The sequence below is a fragment of the Chiloscyllium plagiosum genome, unplaced genomic scaffold, assembly GCF_037043375.1.
Source record: "Chiloscyllium plagiosum isolate Xiang-an unplaced genomic scaffold, Cpla_swu_hap1 HiC_scaffold_37, whole genome shotgun sequence".
Taxonomy (NCBI): Eukaryota; Metazoa; Chordata; class Chondrichthyes; order Orectolobiformes; family Hemiscylliidae; genus Chiloscyllium; species Chiloscyllium plagiosum.
The window spans coordinates 44329492-44352224 of NW_028270175.1; the positions used below are offsets into that span (position 1 = coordinate 44329492).

General features: G+C 42.7%; 1 protein-coding gene across 1 annotated transcript; it reads left to right on the forward strand.

Annotated features, from left to right (window-relative positions):
- Nucleotides 1–7141: 7141 nt before the first annotated feature.
- Nucleotides 7142–22566, forward strand: LOC122540175 (complement C1q subcomponent subunit A-like). The gene is made up of 3 exons (XM_043675510.2): nucleotides 7142–7278; nucleotides 9720–9884; nucleotides 20480–22566. Exons 2-3 carry the CDS (start codon nucleotides 9725–9727, stop codon nucleotides 21067–21069), a joined length of 750 nt encoding a protein of 249 aa, XP_043531445.2. The 5' UTR covers nucleotides 7142–7278; nucleotides 9720–9724; the 3' UTR covers nucleotides 21070–22566.
- The last annotated feature ends 167 nt before the right edge of the window (nucleotides 22567–22733 follow it).

Below are 22733 nucleotides of genomic sequence, written 5' to 3' on the forward strand. Positions count from 1 at the left end.
TTTCCAGAGAGGGTTGTGAAACTTTGAATTGTCAATCATAGAAGACTTCAGAAAATTTGTCTTTGAGCATGTTTAAGGTAGAGATTGATTGCTGGAGAAAATGATAAAGGGCATTCATATTGATGGGCTGAATAACCTACTCCTGTTCCTATGCTCCTGTGTTAGAATCATAGAATCCCTACACTATGGAAGCAGATTATTTGGCCCATCGAGTTTATGCCAACCCTCCGAAGAGCATCCCACCCTGACCCCCCCCCCCCTACTATCCTATCCCTGTAACCCTGCAACTCCCATGGCTAATTCACCCAGCCTGCACATCCCTGGACACTATGGGCTATTTAGCATGGCCAAAAAAAAACTAACCTGCACATCTTTGGACGGTGGGAGGAAACTGGAACATCCAGAGGAAACTCAAGCAAACACAGGGAGAATGTGCAAACCCCACACAATCACCTGATGCTAGAATCAAACTAGGGTCCCTGGTACTGTGAAGCTGCAGTACTAACTATGCAGCCATCCTACTACAGTGAGATCTTGATTAAGTGGGCCAGTGAGCCGGGGTATGGCAGATGGAGTTTAATTTAGATAAATGTAAGGTGTTGCATGTTAATGGGTCAAACCAGGGCAGGACTTACACAGTCAATGGTAGGACCCTAATGACATCACTTAACAGGCTAGCATTTATTGCTATCCCTTACAGCCCAGAGGGCAGTTAAGTGTCAACCACATTTCTGTGATTCTGGAGTCACATGTAGACCAGACAAGGTAAGGATGGCAGTTTCCGTCCCTCAAGGACACTGATGAACCAGATGAGATTTCCCTGATAATCAACAATAGTTTCATGGTCATTATTAGGGTCTTAACTCCAGGTATTTATTGCAGTGACAGTGACAGCCCTTGACATCATGACTACATTCGACTGAGTGTGGCATTAAGGACCCCTAGCAAACTGGAATCAGTGGGAATAATGGGGCGAACTCTCTGGTGGTTGGAGTCATACCTGATGCAAAGGAAAATGGTCGTGGTTGTTGAAGATCAGTCATCTCAGTTTCAGGATGTTTCTACAGGAGTTCCTCAGGCTAGTGTCCTCAGCCCAACCTCCTTCAATTGTTTCAGCAATGACCTTCCCTCCACCATAAAGTCAGAAGTGGGTATGCTCACTAATGATTGCACAATATTCAACACCATTCACGACTCCTCAGATACTGATGTTCATGTTCAAATCCAACAAGGTCTGGGCAATATCCAGGCTTGGGGTGAAAGTAGCAAGTAACATTTACACTACACAAATTACCATAACAAATAAGAGACAATCTAACCACAATCCCTTAACATTCTTTGGTGTTGCCATCACTGAATCCCTCACCACAGTGGCTACAAGAGAATGTCAGAGGCTAGGAATACTGCAGTGAGTAACTCATCTCCTGACTCCCCAAAACCTGTCTACCATCTGCAAGGCACAAGTTAGGAGTATGATCGAATATTCCCCATTTGTTTGAATGGGCGCAAGTCTAACAACACTGAAGATGCTTAGTACCATCCAGGACAATGCAGGAGGTTTACAGAATAGAGACAGGCCCATCAGGCCAACTTGTCCATGCCACCCAGTTTTCACAATTAAGTAAGTCCCATTTGCCTGTGTTTGATCTATATCCCTCCATAACCTATTCCTTCTGTGTACCTGCCCAAATGTTTTTAAATGATAAAATTGTACTTGCCTCTACTATTGCCTCTGGCAGCCCATTCCACACACACACACCACCCTCTGTGTGAACAAATTACCCCCTGGACCTTTTGTATTCCTCTCATCTATGTCCTCTAATTCCCTACTATTGGGAAAAGTTCTTGGCTATCTATCATATCTATGTCCTTCATCATTTTATAAGGTCACCCCACAGTCTCCTATGCTCCAGGGAAAAGATTCTCAGCCTCTCCTTAAAACTCACACTTTCCAGTCCAGTAGCATCCCAGTAAGTCTTTTCTGCACGCAATACTCCAAATATGGCCTCACCAATGTCTTGTACAGCTATAACAAGACATCCTAATTCCTATACTCACTGCTCTGACTGATAAAAGCAAGCATGCCAAGGACTTCATCACCATTCTGTCTACGTTTGACTCCATTTCCAAGGCACTTGGAACCTGTACCACTCTTTGTTCTGGTAACACTCCCCAGGGTCCTACCATTGACTGTATAAATTCTGCCCTGGTTTGACCTACCAAAATGCAACTCATCACATTTATTTAAATGAAACTCAATCTGCCATTCCTCAGCCCATTGGCCCTGTTGATTAGGATCTCACTGTATTCCCAGGTAACCTTCTTCACTGTCCACTATACCGCCAATCTTGGCATCATCCACAAGTCTACTACACACAGCTCCTAAATTATCATCCAAATCATTTATATAAATGATGAATAACAGTAGACCCAGAACCAATCCCTCTGTCAAATCGCTGGTCACAAGCTTCCAGTTTGAAAAACAACCCTCTACCACTGCCCTATGTCTTCTACCAATAAGCCAATTTTGTTTCCAGTTGGCTAGCTCTTCCTGGAACCCATGAGATTTAATCTTACTCAATGCTTGACAATGCAGTAGCTTGTCAGAAGTCTTGCTAAAGTCCATGTTGGCATTGCCCTTATCCAGTTTCTTGGTCACCCGTTCAAAAAGCCCTATCAAATTCATGAGACATGATTTCCCATGCACAACTCCATGCCGAATATCCCTAATGTGTCCTTTCCTCTCCGAATGCCTTTAGATCCTGCCCCTCTGGCAACTTACCTATCACAGATGTCAAGATCATTGGTCTGTAGTTTCGAGACATTTCCCTGCAGCCTTTTTTAAATAATGGCACAACATTAGCCACCTCCTGTCTTTGGGTACTTCACTCATGGCTGCCAATGATACAAACATATCCACTAGGGGCCCTGCAATTTCCCCTCTAGCCTTCCACAAAGGTTTGGGATACACTTCATCAGCTCTCAGGAATTTATCTACCTTAATGAATTTTAAGAACTCCAGCACCTCCACTTCTGAAATGTGGACTGTCTTTAAGACATCACAATTTACTTCCCCGAGTTCCTAGCAACCAAACTTTTCTCAATGGTAAATACTGGTGAGAAATATTCATCTCTTGTGGCTCCACATATAGATGACTTTGTTGATCTATAAGAGGCCCTATTCTTTCCCTAAGAAATCTTTGTGTACTTATAGAATATTTTTGGATCCTCCTTTACCTTATCTGCCAAAGACATCTTGTATCCCCTTTGAACTCTTGTGGTTTTGCTACAGTGTGTACTCTGACACCCTCTAAACCCCTCAAGGAATTAATTCAATCCCAGCTACCTGTACATGTCATATGACTTCTTTTCCTCGACCAGGGCCTCAATAACTCTAGTTACCCAGGGTTCCCTACTCCTGCCAGTCTTACCCTTCTCTTGAATAGGAACATGCTGGCCCTGAAACCTCATTAACTCACTTTTGAAAGCCTGATGTGCCTTTACCTACAAACAGATTCCCCAGTCAACTTTAGAAGGTTTCCACCTCAGACCATCACAATTGGACTTGACCCAAGTTAGAACTTTAACTTATAGATCAGACTTATCCTTTTCCATGGCTATTTTAAAACCAATGGAATTGTGGTCACTGGTCCCAAAGTTCTACCCCACTTATACCTCCGTCACCTGCCCTGCCTTATTTCCCAAGAGTAGGTCAAGGTTTGCCACTTTTCTAGTAGGACCATCTAGAGAAATCTACTGCATGAGAAATTCTTCCTGAATACATTCAGCAAATGTATTTCCATCTAAGCCCTTTACACTATGGCAGACATAGTCGATGTGAGGAAGGTTAAAATCCTCTATTATTGCAACTTTCTTATTCTTTCAGCTCTCTGTGATGTCCTTACATTTTTGCTCCTCAATGTCCCGCCTGCTTACTATTGGGGTGGGCCTATAGTACAATGCTACCAAAGTGATCTTCCCCTTTTTATTTCTCAGTTCTACTCATATGGGCTCAGTGGATAAATCCCCAAGAGTGTCATGTGACAGTACTGCAGTGATGTTCTCCCTAATCAAAAACACAACTCCCCCACCTCTTTCCTCCCCTTCTATCCTTCCTGTAGTATCTGTACCCCAAAACATTGAGCTGCCTGTCCTGTCCCTCCCTCAACCATGTTTCTGTAATAGCTATAATATTCCAGTTCCATGTACCTATTCATGCCCTGAGTTCATTTGCCTGACTTGTCAGCTCTCTTGCATTGAAATAAATGCAGTTTAACCCAGACTTCCCTTGCTTCCTGCTGTGCTCTTGCCTTCCTGTTTAGAACTAATTTTGCTACGATTGCTTTTCCCTGTTACTGATGATAGATTCATTGAACTGTAGTTTCCCAGTTTATTCCTAATGTTCTTCTTGAATAATGATTTCTTCAATGTAATCTGGCTTCTTCTGTCAATATCACCAGTCCAGCACCTCCTGAAATCTCTTACTGTCCATCTCACAGTTTCAAACATTCCTAAGTTTTGGCTCATTGTCAAACTTTAAAGTGATGTCCTATATACCCAAAAGCATGTCATTATTGCATATTCAAATACATCTGGTACTAACATCTACTCCTGCGGAACAGTGCTTCCCTGAGAAACAATTATTCACTCTTACACATTACACTCTTACACTCTTACCTCCTGGATAATTTTGAATCCATTTTTCCCTTGTCTCTTAAAGCCAATTTTCCATCAAAATGATGGTGTATCAATTTGTCAAATGACTTTTTAAGATCCGAGAACACGACATTAACAATGATGGGAGTTGGGCCGACTGGATTTCTGAAAAGAGAACTAGAATTGGTTTGATGGGCTGAATAGCCTCTTACTGTGTAATGACTCCATGACTCTGTGATTATATGATTTGGACTCTGGTGCTCTGGCTGTCAAATCTCCTGCTGATATTCCCTCTTTGAATTTGCTTTATCTGTGGAGGGTATGTAGACTTTACATCAGCTTGTATTCATTACTACAGGAGGAGTTAGAGTTGAAGTGGGGATTCAGAGGGAGTAACTTTCAGACCATTTTGTTCAGTCGGACTGGTTACCCTGTCTATGCCATTCATAATTTTATAAATCTCAATTATGTTCCCTTGTAATCTCCTCTGCTCTAAGGTAAACAAACTCAGTCTGTCTGACCTCTCTTCATAACTGAATCTCTCCATAGAGTCATAGGGCATGGAAAGAGACCCTTCAGTCCAACCAGTCCATGCCAACCATAATCCAAAACTAAACTAGCCTCACCATATCCCTCCAAACATTTCCTGTGCATGTATCCATCCAAGTATCTTTTAAATGTTGTGATTGTACCCACATCCACCACTTCCTCAGGAAGTTCATTCCAAACTCGAACCACCCTCTATCTAAAATATTTGCCTCTTATTTCTCTTTAAAATCTCTCTTCTCACCTTAAAAAATGTGCCCCTTAGTCTTGAAATTCCCCATCTTAGGGAAGAGACAACTATCATGAATTCTATCTATACCTCTCATTATTTTATAAACTTCTATTAAGTCACCCCTCAACCTCCTACACTCCTGTGAAAGAAGTCTCAGCCTATCCAGCCTTTCTTTATAACTCAAACCTTCCATTCCCAACAACACCCTGATGAATCTCTTCTGAACCATCTCCAGCTTGATAATATCCTTCCTATAACAAGGTGGCCAGAACTGGACACAGTATTCCAGAAGAGGCCTCACCAATGTCCTGTACAACCTCAGCATAATGTCCCAACTCCAATACTCAAAGGAATGAGCAATAAAGGCAAGCATACCAAATGCTTTTTTAATCATTATGTCTATATGTGTTGCAAACTTTAAAGAAAAATGTACCTGCACCTCTAGGTCCCTCCATTCTACAACACTACCTTTGTTTGCTGTGCCAAAATGCAATACCTCACATTTATCCAGATTGAATTGCATCTGTCATTGACCCATTTGATCAAGGTCCCTTTGTAATCTAAGAAAATCTTCTTCACTGTCTACTATGCCATTAATTTTGGTGTCATCTGCAAACTAACCATGCTTTCTCTGTTCTCATCCAAATCATAGCTCGGCAACGTCTTGGTAAACCTCCTCTGCACTCTGTCCAGTGCTATCACACCTCTCCTATAATATGGATTCCAGGACAGGGCATAATACTCGAGCTGTGGCCTAATCAACATTTTATACAGTACCAGCATAACCTCCCCGCTCTCAAACTCTGTGCTTCCATTAATAAAGAGAGTATGTGATCCTAGCCAGTTTATCATCTATCCTGAAGAAGGTTCATTCTGAACTTGATACATTAACTCTGTTTCTCTTCCATAAATGCAGCCAGACCTGCGGAGTTTCTCCAGAATTCTCTACGTGCGTTTCAGATTTCCAGCATTCACAATACTTCACTTTTAGAGTCATAGAGATGTACAGCATGGAAACAGACCCTTTGGTTCAACTAGTCCATGCCGACCAGATATCCCAACCCAATCTAGTCCCACCAGCCAGCAGCCGGCCCATATCCCTCCAAACCCTTCCTATTCATATACCCATCCAAATGCCTTTTAAATGTTGCAACTGTACCAGCCTCCACCACTTCCTCTGGCAGCTCATTCCATACACGTACCACCCTCTGCATGAAAAAGTTGCCCCTTAGGTCTCTTTTATATCTTTCCCCTCTCACCCCTTTTATTAGCCTTTTCTTGGAGTATGAATGAAAACCTTGAGGGAAATCAAACTTAGCAGCTGCAGAGAGACTGAGGCTGGATTTGAATTCAGAAATTCTGCTGACATTTTGACATCAGTTCACAATTATCATGGGTCAGTGTGAAAGAACCATTACAGGCATTCACGCTGAAAGCAAGATCACGATAACAAAATTTGAATACTCTTTTCCTAAGAGACTCTGCTTCAGTTTGTGAATTATGTTAAATAATATAGATTTGATATGTATATACATTAACACAAATAGAATTTTCCTTTAATTACAAGAAAAAAAAAGTTTATTCCAACAAATAATTCCAACTGGAAAGGTATAAAACTTCTGTAATTCAGGAATATGCTGGAGGCAGATTTGGCAGCCTATCTCCCTCAGAGAACCATTCAATCTTGGCTCAGCTGCCGTAGCTTCACACTGATTTGGCAATCTGGATAAAGTTTGCACAACAGATATGTAAAGTCCCTCCTCTCTTTTTTACAAATGTCATTCCCAGAAGTGAACAGCTTGTTGTGAGTACATGCACAGACTGTCTTACGAGCGCTTTTTAAGGTAAGTTATAGTTTCAGCGAGCTATCCATTAACTTGAGTTTGTTTGGAAAGTGCAAGCTGTGAATGGCAATGTTCTTCCTCATATCTCTCCACACTCAGACTTTTTGGCTGCATTTGAAATGAGTTTAATCTCAGCCGGGTTGTTTCATCACATTAACAGAGCAAATGTTTCAGTGGATTTCGCTCCACCTCACTCTGTTCCAAGTAATCCGGCTTTCTAATCCTATCAGCCTTTCTCTTACTAAAATTATATTCATTTGGAGCAAAGAATTACTATCAGGAATGAATGGATTTCATTTGAAATATACATTTTAAAACCATTAATGAAAGTTATTAAAAATTTACAAAGTTATTTTAGTGAATGCTTCAAAACAACTTAAGATCTGGAACCAGCCAGTGAGCATGTCTATCTTTGTGTGAGTTAACCCCTTATTCTCGCTATCCTAATTGGAATGCAATACCAGGTTATAGTCCAACAGGTTTAATTGGAAGCACTAGCTTTCGGAGCGCTGCTCCTTCATCAGGTGGTTGAGCGGTGCTCTAAAAGCCAGTCCTTCCAATTAAACCTGTTAGACTATAACCTGGTGTTGTGTAATTTTTATCTTTTTACACCCCAGTTCAATACCAGCATCTCCAAATCATGTCTAATTGTAATGGTTCCTGCTTTAAACTATTAGAGATATGGAGTCATCAAGATCTACAATACAGAGAAAGGCCCTTTGGCCCATCATGTCAGTGCTGATCAAAAACAACCACCTAACTATTCCAATCCCATTTGCAAGCATTTGGGCCATAGCCTTCTTGTATGTCTTAGCATCACACGTGCAAATACTTTTTAAATGTTAAGAGGGTTTCTGCTTCTCCCACTTTTAAAGGCAATGCATTCCAGATTCTCACCACCCTCTGGGTGTTTTTCCTCACATCGCATCCTTTTCCCCCTTACGTTAAATCTATGTCCCCTGGTCATTGATCTCTGCATCAAACAAGATGTTTCTTCTGGTCTACCTATCTGTGCCTGTCATTATTTTACATAATTTTCCATTATGACATAGCTTACACCCATAGTTAGGACCAGGGCAAATGCAGAAAGAATGATCGATGATCAGCTTCTGTATCTACAAGCAATCTTTGTGAGTTAACTTTACCTTTGGTAGCAGCAGATAAAAAAAAAAGTCAAATGAATTAGGGGCCTGTTATGTGACCAAAGTTATATTCAATGGAGAGGAATATTGAGCATAATCATTCATCTCCCATGACTGCCCAGGACAAACAATAAACCTGTAAATGTAAATCTCCATGACATGGTGAAGTGGAAATGTTCAAGTCCCACTTTGGAAGATCAAAAAAGCAGTCTGTAACCATTCGCAGCAATGCCCAGGCTTGTGTTTGGTAAGTGGCAATTACATTCACATCATACAAGTGCCATATCCAGTAAGAGAGAACTGAACCATCATCCCCTGACATACCATTGCTCAATCCTCCACAAAGATCACCACTGATCAGAAACTCAAACAACTCCTTAAATGCTGTGGTGTCTGGACATTGGGAATTTTGTGAATTACTCACTTCCTGATAGCCCAGAGCTTGTTCAACACCTACAAGGCACACACAGAATCATAGAATCCCTACAGTATTGTAACAGGCCCTTCATCCCAACAAGTCCACACCAACCCTCAGAAGAGTAACTCACCCAGACCCATTCCCCTACATTTACCCTTAACCTCTTCATCCCTGAACACTGTAGGCAATTTAGCATGGCCAATTCACCTAACCTGCACATCTTTGGATTGTGGGGGGAAACCGGAGCACCCAGAGGAAATCCACACAGACACGGAGAGATTGTGCAAACTCCACACAGAAAGTCACCCGAGGCTGGAATTGAACCCAGGTCCCTGGCGCTGTGAGGTAGCAGTGCTGACCACTGAGCCACTGTGCCACCCCAAATGATGGAAAACTCCTCATTTACTTGGATGGGTGCAGATCCAACAGCAGTCACTGACCTCACCACCATCCATCTCCTAAAGAAAGGGCATTGTTACCTGGTCTGACCGACATGTGACTCCAGATACATAGTTAATGTAGTTAAGTCTGAACTGCCCTCCGAAATGGCACAGGGATATATGTTGACCCAGCCAGTAATACCCACATCCTATGAAATAATGAAGATGCATTGATCTCCTAAATTCCAGGGAATTCTGAGCCTCTATAACATCATCGCTACTGTGGTTCTGCCAGATTTCCAACACTTCAGAATAGGAATGTGGGAATATTCAGGCTATTGTGTGTAACTTATTGGTTTCTTTTAAAAGGCATCTTCTGCTGTTACCCACATGTGAGCCAGTCAATATGTGTGCACCAACAATCTATAGTGCAGTGGAGAATAATGAACTCCAGTAGAGTGCGGAGCCATGTAACTATCAGCGCTTGCTTGTTCTGTGCAGACACTATGATACGTGAGGGGCTGCTGCTGTTTGTTCTGATAACACGGGCTGCTGCAGGTACAGGAGGATGTCGGGCACCCGATGGCAAGGATGGGATGCCAGGTGCACCAGGACAACCAGGAAGAAATGGAAGACCTGGACAAGATGGTGACACAGGGGAGCCAGGTAACACATGACAGATTGAGTTACCACTGGCTAAAAAGTGCATTGTTTTGGTAAATTAACAAATAATAACTGGGTCGAGACGAAGGAAAATTGTGAATCCATGTCCATAAACAGAGCAAACAAATTGAATAAGACCACAAGTTGACCATTTGACCTCTTGGGCTGGCTCCACCATTGGATTTGAACCATATAAATAGGTCTATTAATATAAATAAAGGAATATTGAGTCAGAGAATCCTACAGCACAGAGACAGGCCTTTTGGCCCAAGCTGGTTCATGCTGACCACAATGTTCATTTCCCTGCACTTGGCCCATATCTTTCTAATCCTTTCCTATCCATGTGTTTGTCCAAATGCTTTTTAAATGTTGTGTACCCGCCTCAACCACTTCCGCTGGCAGCTCATTCCATATGCGTACCACCCTTTGTGTAAAAGAAATTGCCCTTCAGGTTCCCTTTTATTCTTTCTCCTCTAACTTTAAACTGAAGCTCTCTAATGCTCGATTCAGCAACCCTGGGAACAAGAGTGCATTCACCCTGTCCATGCCTCTCATAAAAATGTCCAGTTTGTCCAATCTCTCTATATAACTCAGACAGTTGAGTCCTGGCAACATCCTTGTAAATTTCTTCTGCACTCTTTCCAGTTTAATAACATCCTTCCTATAGCAAGGTGACCAAACCTGTATATAATATTCCAGGTGCGGCCTCACCAACGTCCTGTACAACTGCAATATAGCTTCCCAACTTCTATACTCAAAGCCCTAACTGATAAAAACCAGTGTGCCAAAAGCCTTCTTTCACTGCCCTGTCTCTCTGTGACTCCACTTTCGTGCACCTGAACTCCTTAAGGCCTACTATTCATCAAAATGCAAGACCTCACACTTATCTATTTAAAGTCTATGCTATTTCTCGGCCCACTTTCCCAGCTGATCAAGGTCCTGCTGCAATTTCTGATCATCTTCTTCACTGTCCATGATACCGCCTATTTTAGTGTCATCAGCAAATTTACTAATCATGCCTTGTACATTCTCATCCAACTCATTGATATAAATAACAAACAGCAATGGGCCCCACACCGACCCCTGAGGCACTCCACTAGTCACAGGCCTCCAGTCTGACAAGCATCCTTCCACTATTACCCTCTGCTTCCTACCAACAAGCCAATTGGTTTTCCAATTTGCCAACTCCCCTGGATTCCATGCGATTTAACCTTCCAGAGCAGCCTAAGTGGAACCTTACCAAAGGCCTTATTGAAATCCATATTGACTACGTCTACCGCCCTGCCTTCGTCAACCTTCCTGGTCGCTTAATCAAAGAAGTCTAACAAATTTATGAGGCATGATCTCCCATGCACAAAGCCATGCTGACTATTCCTAACCAAGCCATGTCTTTCCAAATGCATGTATACCTTATCTCTCAGAATCTTCCCAAGTAATTTACCTACCACAGATGTTAGGTTTACTGGTCTACAGTTTCCAGATTTTTCTTTGCAGCCCTTCTTGAGTAAGGGCACAACATTCACTACCCTCCAGTCTTCTGGAACCTCACCCATGGCTAACAATGGTGCAAAAATATCAGCCAGGGCCACTGCACTTTCTTCTCTAGTCTCTTGCAGTGTTCTTGGATATATCTAGTCAGGACCAGGAGATTTATCCACCTTCATACGTTATAATACATCCAACACTTCCTCTACTGTGATATGGACTATCCCCAAGATATCGCCACTAACTTCCCCAAGTTCCCAAGTCTTCATATCTTTCCCCACGGTAAACACAGTGGAGAAATATGCATTGAGGACCTCGCCCATCTCCCGTGGTTCTACAGATACATGTCCACTTTTGGTATTTGTGGGGTCCTATTCTCTCTCTATCTATTCTTTTTTCCTTTAATATACTTAAAGAAGCCCTTTGGGTTCACCCTAATCTTCTTAGCCAAGGCTATCTCATGCCCCCTTTTTTCCCACCTTCAGTAAGCTCCTGTATCCCCTATATAACTCCGGGGATTCCCTTAATCCCAACTGCCTGTACCTGAACCATACCTCTATCTTTTTTTCTGATCAAAGCCTCACTATCTCTTCTCATCCAGTGTTCTCCCTTCCTGCCAATGTTGCCCTTCACCCTCACCGGAACATATAGACCTTGAACTCGAGCTATCTCACTTTCAAAGGCCTCCCACTTGCTGAAGGTCCGTTACCTGTAAACAAACTTCTCCAGTCAATCCCTAATAGCTCCTGTCTAATTCCATCAAAATTCGCCTTGACCCAATTTAGATCTTGAACCTATGGACCAGTTTTTTCTCTCTCCATAACTATTTTAAAATTAATGGAACTATGGGCACTGGTCTCAAAGTGCTCCTCCATCACCTGTCCTGCCCTATTTCCCAGAAGTAGGTCAAAGTTTTGCTCCTTCCTGAGTAGGACCCTCTATATACTGCTTGAGAAAACTTTCCTGAACGCACTTAATAATTCCTCCCCATTTAAGCCCTTAACACTATGGCAGTTCCAGTCTACGTTCGGAAGATTAAAATCCCTTCTCATGTCAAGCCTATTGCTCCTGCAAATCTCCCCAGTCTGCCAGCATATTTATTCCTCTAATTCCTGTTGACTACTTGTGGGCCTTTAGTACAACCCCAATAATGTTACCATCCCCTTCTTATTTCTTAGCTCTACCCACAACATCTCACTGGATGATCCCTCAGTTTTTTTCATCTCTGATTGCTGCTGTGAAACTCCCCTTAATCAAAAATGTAACTCCCTCTCTCCTCTTTCCACCTCCTCTGTCCCACTAAAGCACCTGTACCCTGGCACATTAAGCTGCCAGTCCTGTCCCTCCCTTAGCCATGTATCTGTCATGGCTATAATATCCCAATCCCACGTACCTATCCATACCCTGAGTTCATCGGCCTTACCTGTCAACTCTTTTGCATTGAAATAGATGCAATTTAATCCAATAGGCATTCCTTGCTCTCTGTCACATTCCAGCCTGATCTGTCTCTTCACTTTACTCTTTCTGATTACTGTATCTCCTTTTGGCCTGCACTTGCCTCCTTGCTGTTGAGGATCCCACTTCCCCAGTCTGTCTCCATCACTCTTCACCTCCTTGTCAATCGAAAATCTATGTCCCAGTCCTGAACAAACTCCAGGTATACATTTGTCTAACGAGAATTTAATTCTGCAAGTCCCTGGTTCATGAAGGGATTGTAGCTCTCCAGAGAAGGTACAGTTGGTGCCAGTTGGTACAGGTTATTTGTTTCCAGTATCTCCACAGCAGCAACTTGCCATAACTGATTTCTGAGCTCCCTGAAGGTCATGATGAGCCTCATGTGAGAGAAGCATCACAGAAGTGTCCAAACTCATTTCAAGAGAACTCATACCCCAAAAACCATCTGAAACGGTCAATCCACCATGTCAATGAGTTCCTTACATACGGCTGAAAATGTTTGTTTTGTGTCAGGAGCATAAAAGTCATTGAAATTCTAACTTTGGAATGCATTTCTTTAAGCAGTGTAACTGCCATCCCTGGGTGAGATGTGATTTCAAGTATTTGATACCGCCATCAAATGGCACACATTCCTCTGTTGGATCTACAGCTGTGGATGTAGAACAAAATAACTTAATAATAATAATAATTTTCAGCCCTCTTCTCATGGACAATGGTTTTCCATGGATCAGCAGCTGTGATTTGCCATAATTTCCATAGAGACATTCCTTTACGCCGTGTTCCAAAACTATGGACATGTTACAGCTATATGGTAGCTGTCCCTCCAGTGTGGGATACATGTCAATTAGGCATATGAGGCAATCAAAGCAATGCTCATGTTGACTCTGGGTCAATGTGAGGGCTTTGTTGCTCAGTGTACTCAGGGAAAGACTCCTGTGCACTCAGGGAAAGACCGCTAGAGAATCATAAAATAATTTAATAATATTAATAAGGAACTCAGCTACTCTCATTCCCTCATTGTTAACCACATAACCAGCATTTTGCTTCTTTTCTGGTGATAATCTAATTCCCAGTTGTAGGTCCTGATTAATGCCCACTTTCAGGCAGTGTATTCTGCAATTCCAACCATTCATTTGTGTTGGAATGTTTTTCCTCAAATTACCTCTGGTTGTTTTACAATCAACACCAGTCGCTGTCCTCTGGTCCTTAAACATTCCTTCTATTATAGAATCATAGCATCCGTATAGTGTGGAAGCAGGCTATTCGGCCCATCAGTCCACACCAATCCTCCAAAGAGCATCCCACTCAGACCAGTCTCACTAATTTCCCCTGTAATTCTGCATTTCCCATGGTTAATCCACCTAACCTGCACATCCTTGGGCTGTGGGAAGAAACTGGAGCAGCCGAAAGGAACCCATGCAGACATGGGGCGAAATTGCAAACTCCAATGGGAACAATTTCCCCCAAATACTCTGCCTAGACCCTCCTGATTCTGAACACACCCATCAAATCTTCTTTTGGCCATCCTCTCCCTATGCAGAACAGCCACCGTTTCTCCAAGCTATCTATATAATCTCATCCCCAGAACCATTCTCATAATTATTTTCTGTGTCATTTGTGAAAATTTCACATCTTTTCCAATACCTGGTGTTCAGGATGAGGACAAACAACAGTACAACATGGCACAGGCCTTTCAGTCCACCAAGACAGTGTCAACAAACCTTTGCTGCTACGTGCTCCATATCCCTCTATTTCCTGCCTATTCATATATCTGACAAGATGCCTTTAAACTGTCACAATTGTATCCAGCTCCTTTGGCAGTGCAATTTGGGTGTTTGCACCTTCCGCCTTTTACCATAAGGACATAAGAACCAGAAGCAGGAGTAAGCCATCTGGCCCTTCGAACCTGCTCCGCCATTTAATAAGACCATGGCTGATCTTTTTGTGGCCTTAGCTCTACTTACCCTCCCTCTCACCATAACCATTAATTCCTTCCTTGTTCAAAACAAAATCTATCTTAGCTTTAAAATGTTTACTGAAATAGTAAGGAATTTCATAAATTCACAACCGTCTGGGTCAGTGATATAGAAGTATCAATGCTTGTCCTGAGAAGACACCAGATGGCACATACAACTTTAGTGAGAGAAAAGAAAAATACTTCTTTGCGGAGATTTTCTTTCTAAATAAAACATTTTGGGCAATGGTTTATCACTGAAGGCAAGAGGATAAAGCATTGAGTGTTTGAGAATTTGTTCCTGTGACATCCTGGCACATGTCACTAATCATACACGTCTTGCAAATACAGTTTGTACAGTAAATACAGCACTGAGATGTTCTTTGTATCACTCTCAAAAGAACAGAAAGGTTGCGCTTTGAACCCAAGAAGAGATTGTTTTCAAGAAGTACAAGAGATAAGCTGGGCAGCTTATTCTTAGCAAGCTTTCCTTCAACTGTACAGGAAAAAACAAACATCTCTCCAAGCCAGTCACTGTTCAAACAGCTGCAGCAGTGTTTCACCACAAAACAAGTGGTTATTACGGATAACGTGACCTACAAGAAAGCTAGTTCGAATAAAATCTCCATTGTCCATAGCAAACTTTCACTTTTTTTAACAAAGTCACTCTAGATATGTTCACAAAACTTGAACTAAATCCATTTTTAACAATGCTTAGAATTGAAGTCCTCTAAGCAATGTTAAATATAAAATAGCTTTTCAGAACTAAGGTCCTTTTACTCCTGAACCTCATTAGAACAGTGCCCTTCATTTTATGTTGTCTCTTTGTTTTTTTCCCTAACAAAAGATATAACTTTACACTTCACTCTGAGGAGCCAAAGTGAAAGAGTTGGGATCCTGCTTCTGGAAATTGCTCTGGGCACAGTACAACCTGAGCACAGTGACCCTGATCCTGCTCTGCTGAGGTGACTACAAAGGAGTGTCCTCAGAGATTATTCTCAATGTTAGAGAATCTCAAGGTGCTAAAACTGATGTTCAAGGCACTTTTGAAGGTGGTTTCAATAGTGAATAAAATGATGTAGTGGACATTAGTCTGACGGTGAGTTGGGAGGGTTTTTAAAACTTATTTGTGGAATGTGAACATTGATGGTATTTTCTGTGTCAAGTTGGAAACATAAAAAACATAGAAAATAGGTGCAGGAGTAGACCATTCAGGCACATTATTCAAAATGATCATGGCTGATCAAGCAATTTCAATATTCCACTGCTGCTTTCTCTCTGTACCCCTTGATGCCTTTAGCTGCAGGAGCTATGTCCAGTTCCCCCTTGAATGTACCTAATGAACTGGCCCCAAAAGCATTCTGTGATAGAGACTTCCACAAGTTCCCAACTCTCTGAGTGAAGAAAATCTTCTTCATCTCAATCCTAAATGGCTTACCCCTTATTCTTAGACTGTGACCCCTAGTTCTAGACCTCCCCAACACCAGGAACATTCTTTCTGCAGTATGCAGATTCTATATGTTCTATGAGAATCCATTCCCATCATTCTTCTACATTCCAGTGAGTACAAGCCCAGATGATCCAGTCTTTCTTCATTTGTCAGTGCTGCCATCCCAGGAGTCAGCTGATGAACATTCGCTGGACTCCCTCAGTACAAGAGTGTGTTTCCTCAGACTAGGAGATCAAAACTGCACATATTACTCGAGGTGTGGCCTCATCAAGGCACTATATAATTGCAGCAAAGCATCCTTACTCTTATACAGGTAGTTCTCCTATAATACTGTAGTTGCATGCCCATGCAACACTGTGTCATAGATATTCGCGCAATAGAAATAATGGGGCCTATGAGAAAAACAGGGTTGGGGCAAACCACCAAAAATACCAGTAAACATCGAAACAAAAATAGTAGTTCAAAGTAAATTTTGACCTGTTGTAACTGACCTGTTATGTGGTACTGTGTAGTTCAATTAATCAGAATCTTCAACTAATGCACCAACCTATTATAATTACCCACTCCCCCACCCCACCGACATCACCTATTGCATTCCCAGCTACCTTTGCACCCCACCCCCCCCACTCCACCCCCCCCCCACTCTCTAACCGCCCCCTCTCCCGCCACACTCCTGATGAAGGGCTCACGTCTGAAACGTTGACTCTCCTGCTCCTCGGATGCTGCCTGACTTGCTGTGCTTTTCCTGAGCCACAGTTTTTGAATCTATATCCACTGGTTGCACTACATTCAAACCAATCTTCTGATCCCATCCAATGGTAACACTGCACAAGTCGGATCCCAGAATGAAACCTGTCTTCTGGTAGGCTACTTCAAAAAATACGGAGGTATGGCATTGAGGGTGAGTTGGAGGTTTGGATTAGGAATTGGCTGGCTGGAAGAAGACAGAGGGTAGTAGTTGGTGGTAAAGGTTAATCTTGGAGTGCCGTTACTAGCGGTGTTCCGCAAGGATCTGTTTTGGGACCATTGCTGTTTGTCATTTTTATAAATGACCTGGAGGAGGGGCTAGAAGGTTGGGTGAGCAAGTTGCGGCTGATACGAAAGTCGGAGGAGTTGTTGACAGTGAGGAAGGATGTGGCAGGTTACAGCGGGATATAGATAAACTGTAGAACTGGGCAGAAAGGTGGCAAATGGAGTTCAATGTAGCTAAGTGTGAGGTGATTCACTTTGGTAAGAGTAACAAAAAGATGGGGTACTGGGCTAATGGTCAGATACTTGGTAGTGTGGATGAGCAGAGGGATCTTGGTGTCCATGTACACAGATCTTTGAAAGTTGCCACCCAGGTAAATAGTGCGGTGAAGAAGGCATATGGCGTACTGGCTTTTATTGGTAGAGGAATTGAGTTCCGGAGTCCTGAGATCATGTTGCAGCTGTATAAGACTCTGGTGCGGCCGCATCTGGAGTATTGTGTGCAGTTTTGGTCGCCATACTATAGGAAGGATGTGGAGGCACTGGAACGGGTGCAGAGGAGGTTTACCAGGATGTTGCCTGGTATGGTAGGAAGATCGTATGAGGAAAGGCTGAGGCACTTGGGGCTGTTTTCATTGGAGAAAAGAAGGTTTAGGGGTGACTTGATAGAGGTGTACAAGATGATTAGGGGTTTAGATAGGGTTGACCGTGAGAACCTTTTTCCACGTATGGAGTCAGCTATTACGAGGGGGCATAGCTTTAAATTAAGGGGTGGTAGGTATAGGACAGATGTTAGGGATAGGTTCTTTACTCAGCGAGTCGTGAGTTCATGGAATGCCCTGCCAGTAGCAGTGGTGGACACTCCCTCTTTATGGGCATTTAAGCGGGCATTGGATAGGCATATAGAGGATAGTGGGCTAGTGTAGGTTAGGTCGGCTTGGATCGGCGCAACATCGAGGGCCAAAGGGCCTGTACTGCGCTGTATTCTTCTATGTTCTATGTTCTAGATCAAGGGCCGAATTTTAAGTTTTTTCTTTAAGTGTCAGTTTTGTCAATTTTTTTGGAGGGTTTCATATCATGGTGCTTCGGGACATCTATCACCTTATTTTACAAAGCCCGCCTGATTAATTACCTACCCCACCCTTTGGTGCCCCTCTCACACATTCTAGCACCATCATACCATGTGCCATTTCCAAAACAACTCACTACTTCCTGGATATCCCAGAATTGACCAACATCTGTGGTGCAGCCACATGTTTAGAAAGACAATGTGCACCCACACAAGAGCTGTCAGTCTAGAGCTGCCCTGCACAGTTCCTGACATTGATCATGAATGTGGCAGTCAATGAAAAAGTGGTGCCTCTCTTTGTGGGCAGGGACATGGCGATGCTGCTCATGGGAATGGGGTGATACAACAGTAGGATCTCCTTTTCTATCAGGCCAACAGAGGATGCCATTCTACTCGAACCACGCCAACCTGGACCAGGTTGGTCAGTACAGTCTCAACCATCTGAAGGAATGTACAGAATGTAGGAAGAAGATCAATGATCTTCTCCACTCTGTCAATGAACATGCCACCATTTTCTCATTGATACCTCACACTCACTCTTCCTCTGCTACTGTACCAACCATTTCCTACAACATCTTCCCGTGGGCGGCACGGTGGCACAGTGGTTAGCACTGTTGCCTCACAGCAACAGTGAGACCCGGGTTCAATTCCCACCTCAGGCAACTGACTGTGTAGAGTTTGCACATTCTCCCCGTGTCTGCGTGGGTTTCCTCCGGGTGCTCCAGTTTCCTCCCACAGTCCCAAAATGTCCAGGTCAGGTGAATTGGCCATGCTAAATTGCCCGTAGTGTTAGGTGCAGGGGTAAATGTAGGGGAATGGGTCTGGGTGGGGTGTGCTTCGGCGGGTCGGTGTGGACTTGTTGGGCCGAAGGGCCTGTTTCCACACTGTAAGTAATCTAATCTAATCAAATCTACTCAATCTCATCCTCGCTAACATCTGATCCTGACTAACTCTGAATCTCTTCTGCATGACCTACTCACCCTCTTAGGACATCTCCACACATGCACCAAAACTAACAGTGTGCTGCCCACCTTGCTCTCCCTCACCCACTGTGTGCAGAGTTTCCTGACTCTGACCATCCTGAGCAACTGACTGACCATGTCCCAACCCATCTACTGGAATTTTGTTTTGCAGTTGGTTCCCATAGTGATTAGTCACAGAGTCTGCACATATTATTTAACATCTAAACATATTTTTTAAACAAAAAGAGAGAGAAAAAAGCTGTTAATGCAAACAACACAGACAAGTTTCAATCTGCTCCTCAACACTATGTTTTTACTGTTAGTCAATTCCAGTGAAATTTCACTCTTATCTCAACTCCTTAAGTTTTTAAATTAACAGATTACGCCCAACCTCTTATCCTCAGGCTGTACCAACATTTTTGTGATGCTTTTCCAAGTCCACTAGCACAAACATTTCACAATATCTTTCACAAAACTCTTCATGAGAAATGCACAGAGCTTCTTGTGTGGCCCTGCAGCCCAACAAGTCCACACCGACCCGCCGAAGCACAACCCACCCAGACCCATTCCCCTACATTTACCCCTGCATTTATGTGGCACATCCAGTTCGGTTACTGGTCAATGGTAACCATTAAGATAGAAAAACAGGAAGATCCAGTGATATTATTAGAAAGGGACAGAAGTTATATTGTCACTTTATGGAGATGGTAATTGTCTGCCATGTGTGTGACTAAATATTATTTGCCACTTGTCAGCCTAAGCCTGAATATTGTCCAGGTCTTACTGCATTTGGACATGGGTGGTTTCAGTATCTGAGGAGACACAAATGGTGCTGAACATGGTGCAATCATTGGTGAATATCTTCACTTCTGACCTTATGATGGAGAGAAGGTCATTGATGAAGCAGCTGAAGATTGTTGGGCCTTTGACGTACACTGAGGAACACTTGCAGAGATGTCCTGGACCTGAGATGACTGATCTCCAACAACACCAAGATCTTCTGTCCTCATTAGTTTCTATATTGACTGTAGATCATCAACTGAGATTGCAACTCTCACCTGCCTTCTTTCTTTCCATTTGGGCTAGAAATCAATCCATACTTGTCAGCAGAAAGAGATGTAGATGACCACAGTTAGCTAGTGAGAATCATATTGAAATTGTCTAAATTTTAATGGATCCTTTGAACAGTTGGGGAATAGAATGTAGAGAAGGATTTCTATGTCGTTCTTCCTCATGTCTTCTTCTTCTCTGTAGGCATATACACTGGCATTCGTGGTGAGCCAGGAGTCAAGGGGCAACGGGGGAATCCAGGGCACCCAGGAAAAAATGGCCCCAAAGGATATGTAGGTCCAGCAGGACCCAGAGGTTCACCAGGCAATCCTGGACTCCAAGGACAGAAGGGAGAATCGGGGCAAGGGGGTGGTCTACAGGGGACAGAAAGACCTGCCTTCTCTGTCATCAAAAACACAACCAATGACCCTTTTCCTGAAAGGCCAATCATGTTTGACAAGGTTATCACCAACGAGGGAGAATGTTTCCGTGTTGATCTGGGAAAGTTTCACTGTTGTAAAGGTGGCTGGTATTTCTTCACCTACAACATGGTCTCTGAAGGAAAACTTTGTGTTAACATCATGAAAAACAGCAGAAAGACAGTTGGAATCTGCGACACTCATGGAAGCAAAACTAACTGGCAAAAGAATCAAATGAATTCAGGTGGGACAGTACTGAAGCTGAGAAAGGGAGATGAGGTTTGGCTTCAAACCACACCAGGTTACAATAATGTTTTTGGCTCAAATGAAGTCAACAGTGTCTTTTCTGGGTTCCTTCTCTTTCCAGAGAATTAATGTTTAAAACTACATTAATATGTCTGCTCACCTTAATTACTCACTTTGACCTGTAACCCTTGCTCACTGCTGGGATCCATTATATCAATACCCATAAAAATGAAGAAAACATAAGATTACATTCGAAAAGCCATTAGAATTGTCCAAAAAAATGGGCTTAACATCAATCATTCCCTCTCTCAAATATCCACACTTATCAAACATTTTCAGTTTCCATTATCTGACTGCCAATTCTATGTTCATTATAAACTATTATGGCCACAAGTGACATCTAATCATTGGAACAACATGAATCTACCAGTTAAAATTGAAGCCAACTACTATGAATGCTGGAGACACTGTTCCCCTCTCCCCATTCACAGAGACACCATTCCCCTCTCCCCCTTCACAGAGACACCATTCCCCTCTCACCCTTCATGGAGACACCGTTCCCCTCTCCCCCTTCACAGAGACACCATTCCCCTCTCCAACTTCACAAAGACACCGTTCCCCTCTTCTCCTTCACGGAGACACCGTTCCCCTCTTCCCTCTTCACAGAGACACCGTTCCCCTCTCCCCCTTCACAGAAACATCGTTCCCCTCTCCCCCTTCACAGAGATACCGTTCCCCTCTACCCCTTCACTGAGACACCATTCCCCTCTCCCCCTTCACAGAGACATTGTTCCCCTCTCCCCCTTCACAGAGATCCGTTCCCCTCTCCCCCTTCACAGAGACATCGTTCCCCTCTCCCCCTTCTCAGAGACACCATTCCCCTCTCCCCCTTCACAGAGATACCATTCCCCTCTATCCCCATTCACAGATATACCATTGTCTGTCCCATTGTCCACACGGAGACAGTGATCCATTGCTCTGACAGACACCCTCCATTTCATTTCCAGTTGGAATTGTAGTTCAAGTCGCCAATCTTTGTCTCCTTCTTTACTTCTTATGCACTTTAAGAGCCACTTTGCAATTCACAACATGAATACTGTTTCTGCTCCTTCCAAGGCTGCACACAGATATACTGTATAAGACAGACAATGCTAGCAGACTCTGTTACTGGGACATCACGACTACTTATGAACAATCCAAACATTCATGAAAATGTTGCAGATAATAGGACACACAATGTGAGAAATAACTTTGATTTTACATCAGTTCTCTAGTTATAAATTCCCATGTCAATATTTTATGGAATTTATTAGTAAGGATCACAAATTGTATATTTGTACTTGCCACGAGCAATCTGTGTTAATGATACTTCCTGTAAAACAGCTACTATAATTTATATAATCACTAGCTAACATTTCCAGGTCATTCTGCAATTCACGCTCCAATATGCTGAAAAGTTAGACTAACACTTTGTATTGGAACTAATTCCTGAAATCTGCTCTCAGAGATTTTTGTTGGTTACATTGGGGATAAATGCTTTTCTGTATTTGTATAACATGTGTTTATTCATTCCTTTCATAATAAAATAAATGAGAATTTCCCAATAAATTGCAGATACAGAAACTTCTTATGCATCTAAAAGAAATCCTATTTTTGTATCTTTGATTTAAACAGTGCAAAATATATTTTGGTTATAGGCAATTAGGATTATACATTTGCTAGAATCAATTAGGTCAGACTTGGTTCCCTGTCCAATAAGTAGCAAGTATTATCTTATGGGCTCAGTGGTTAGC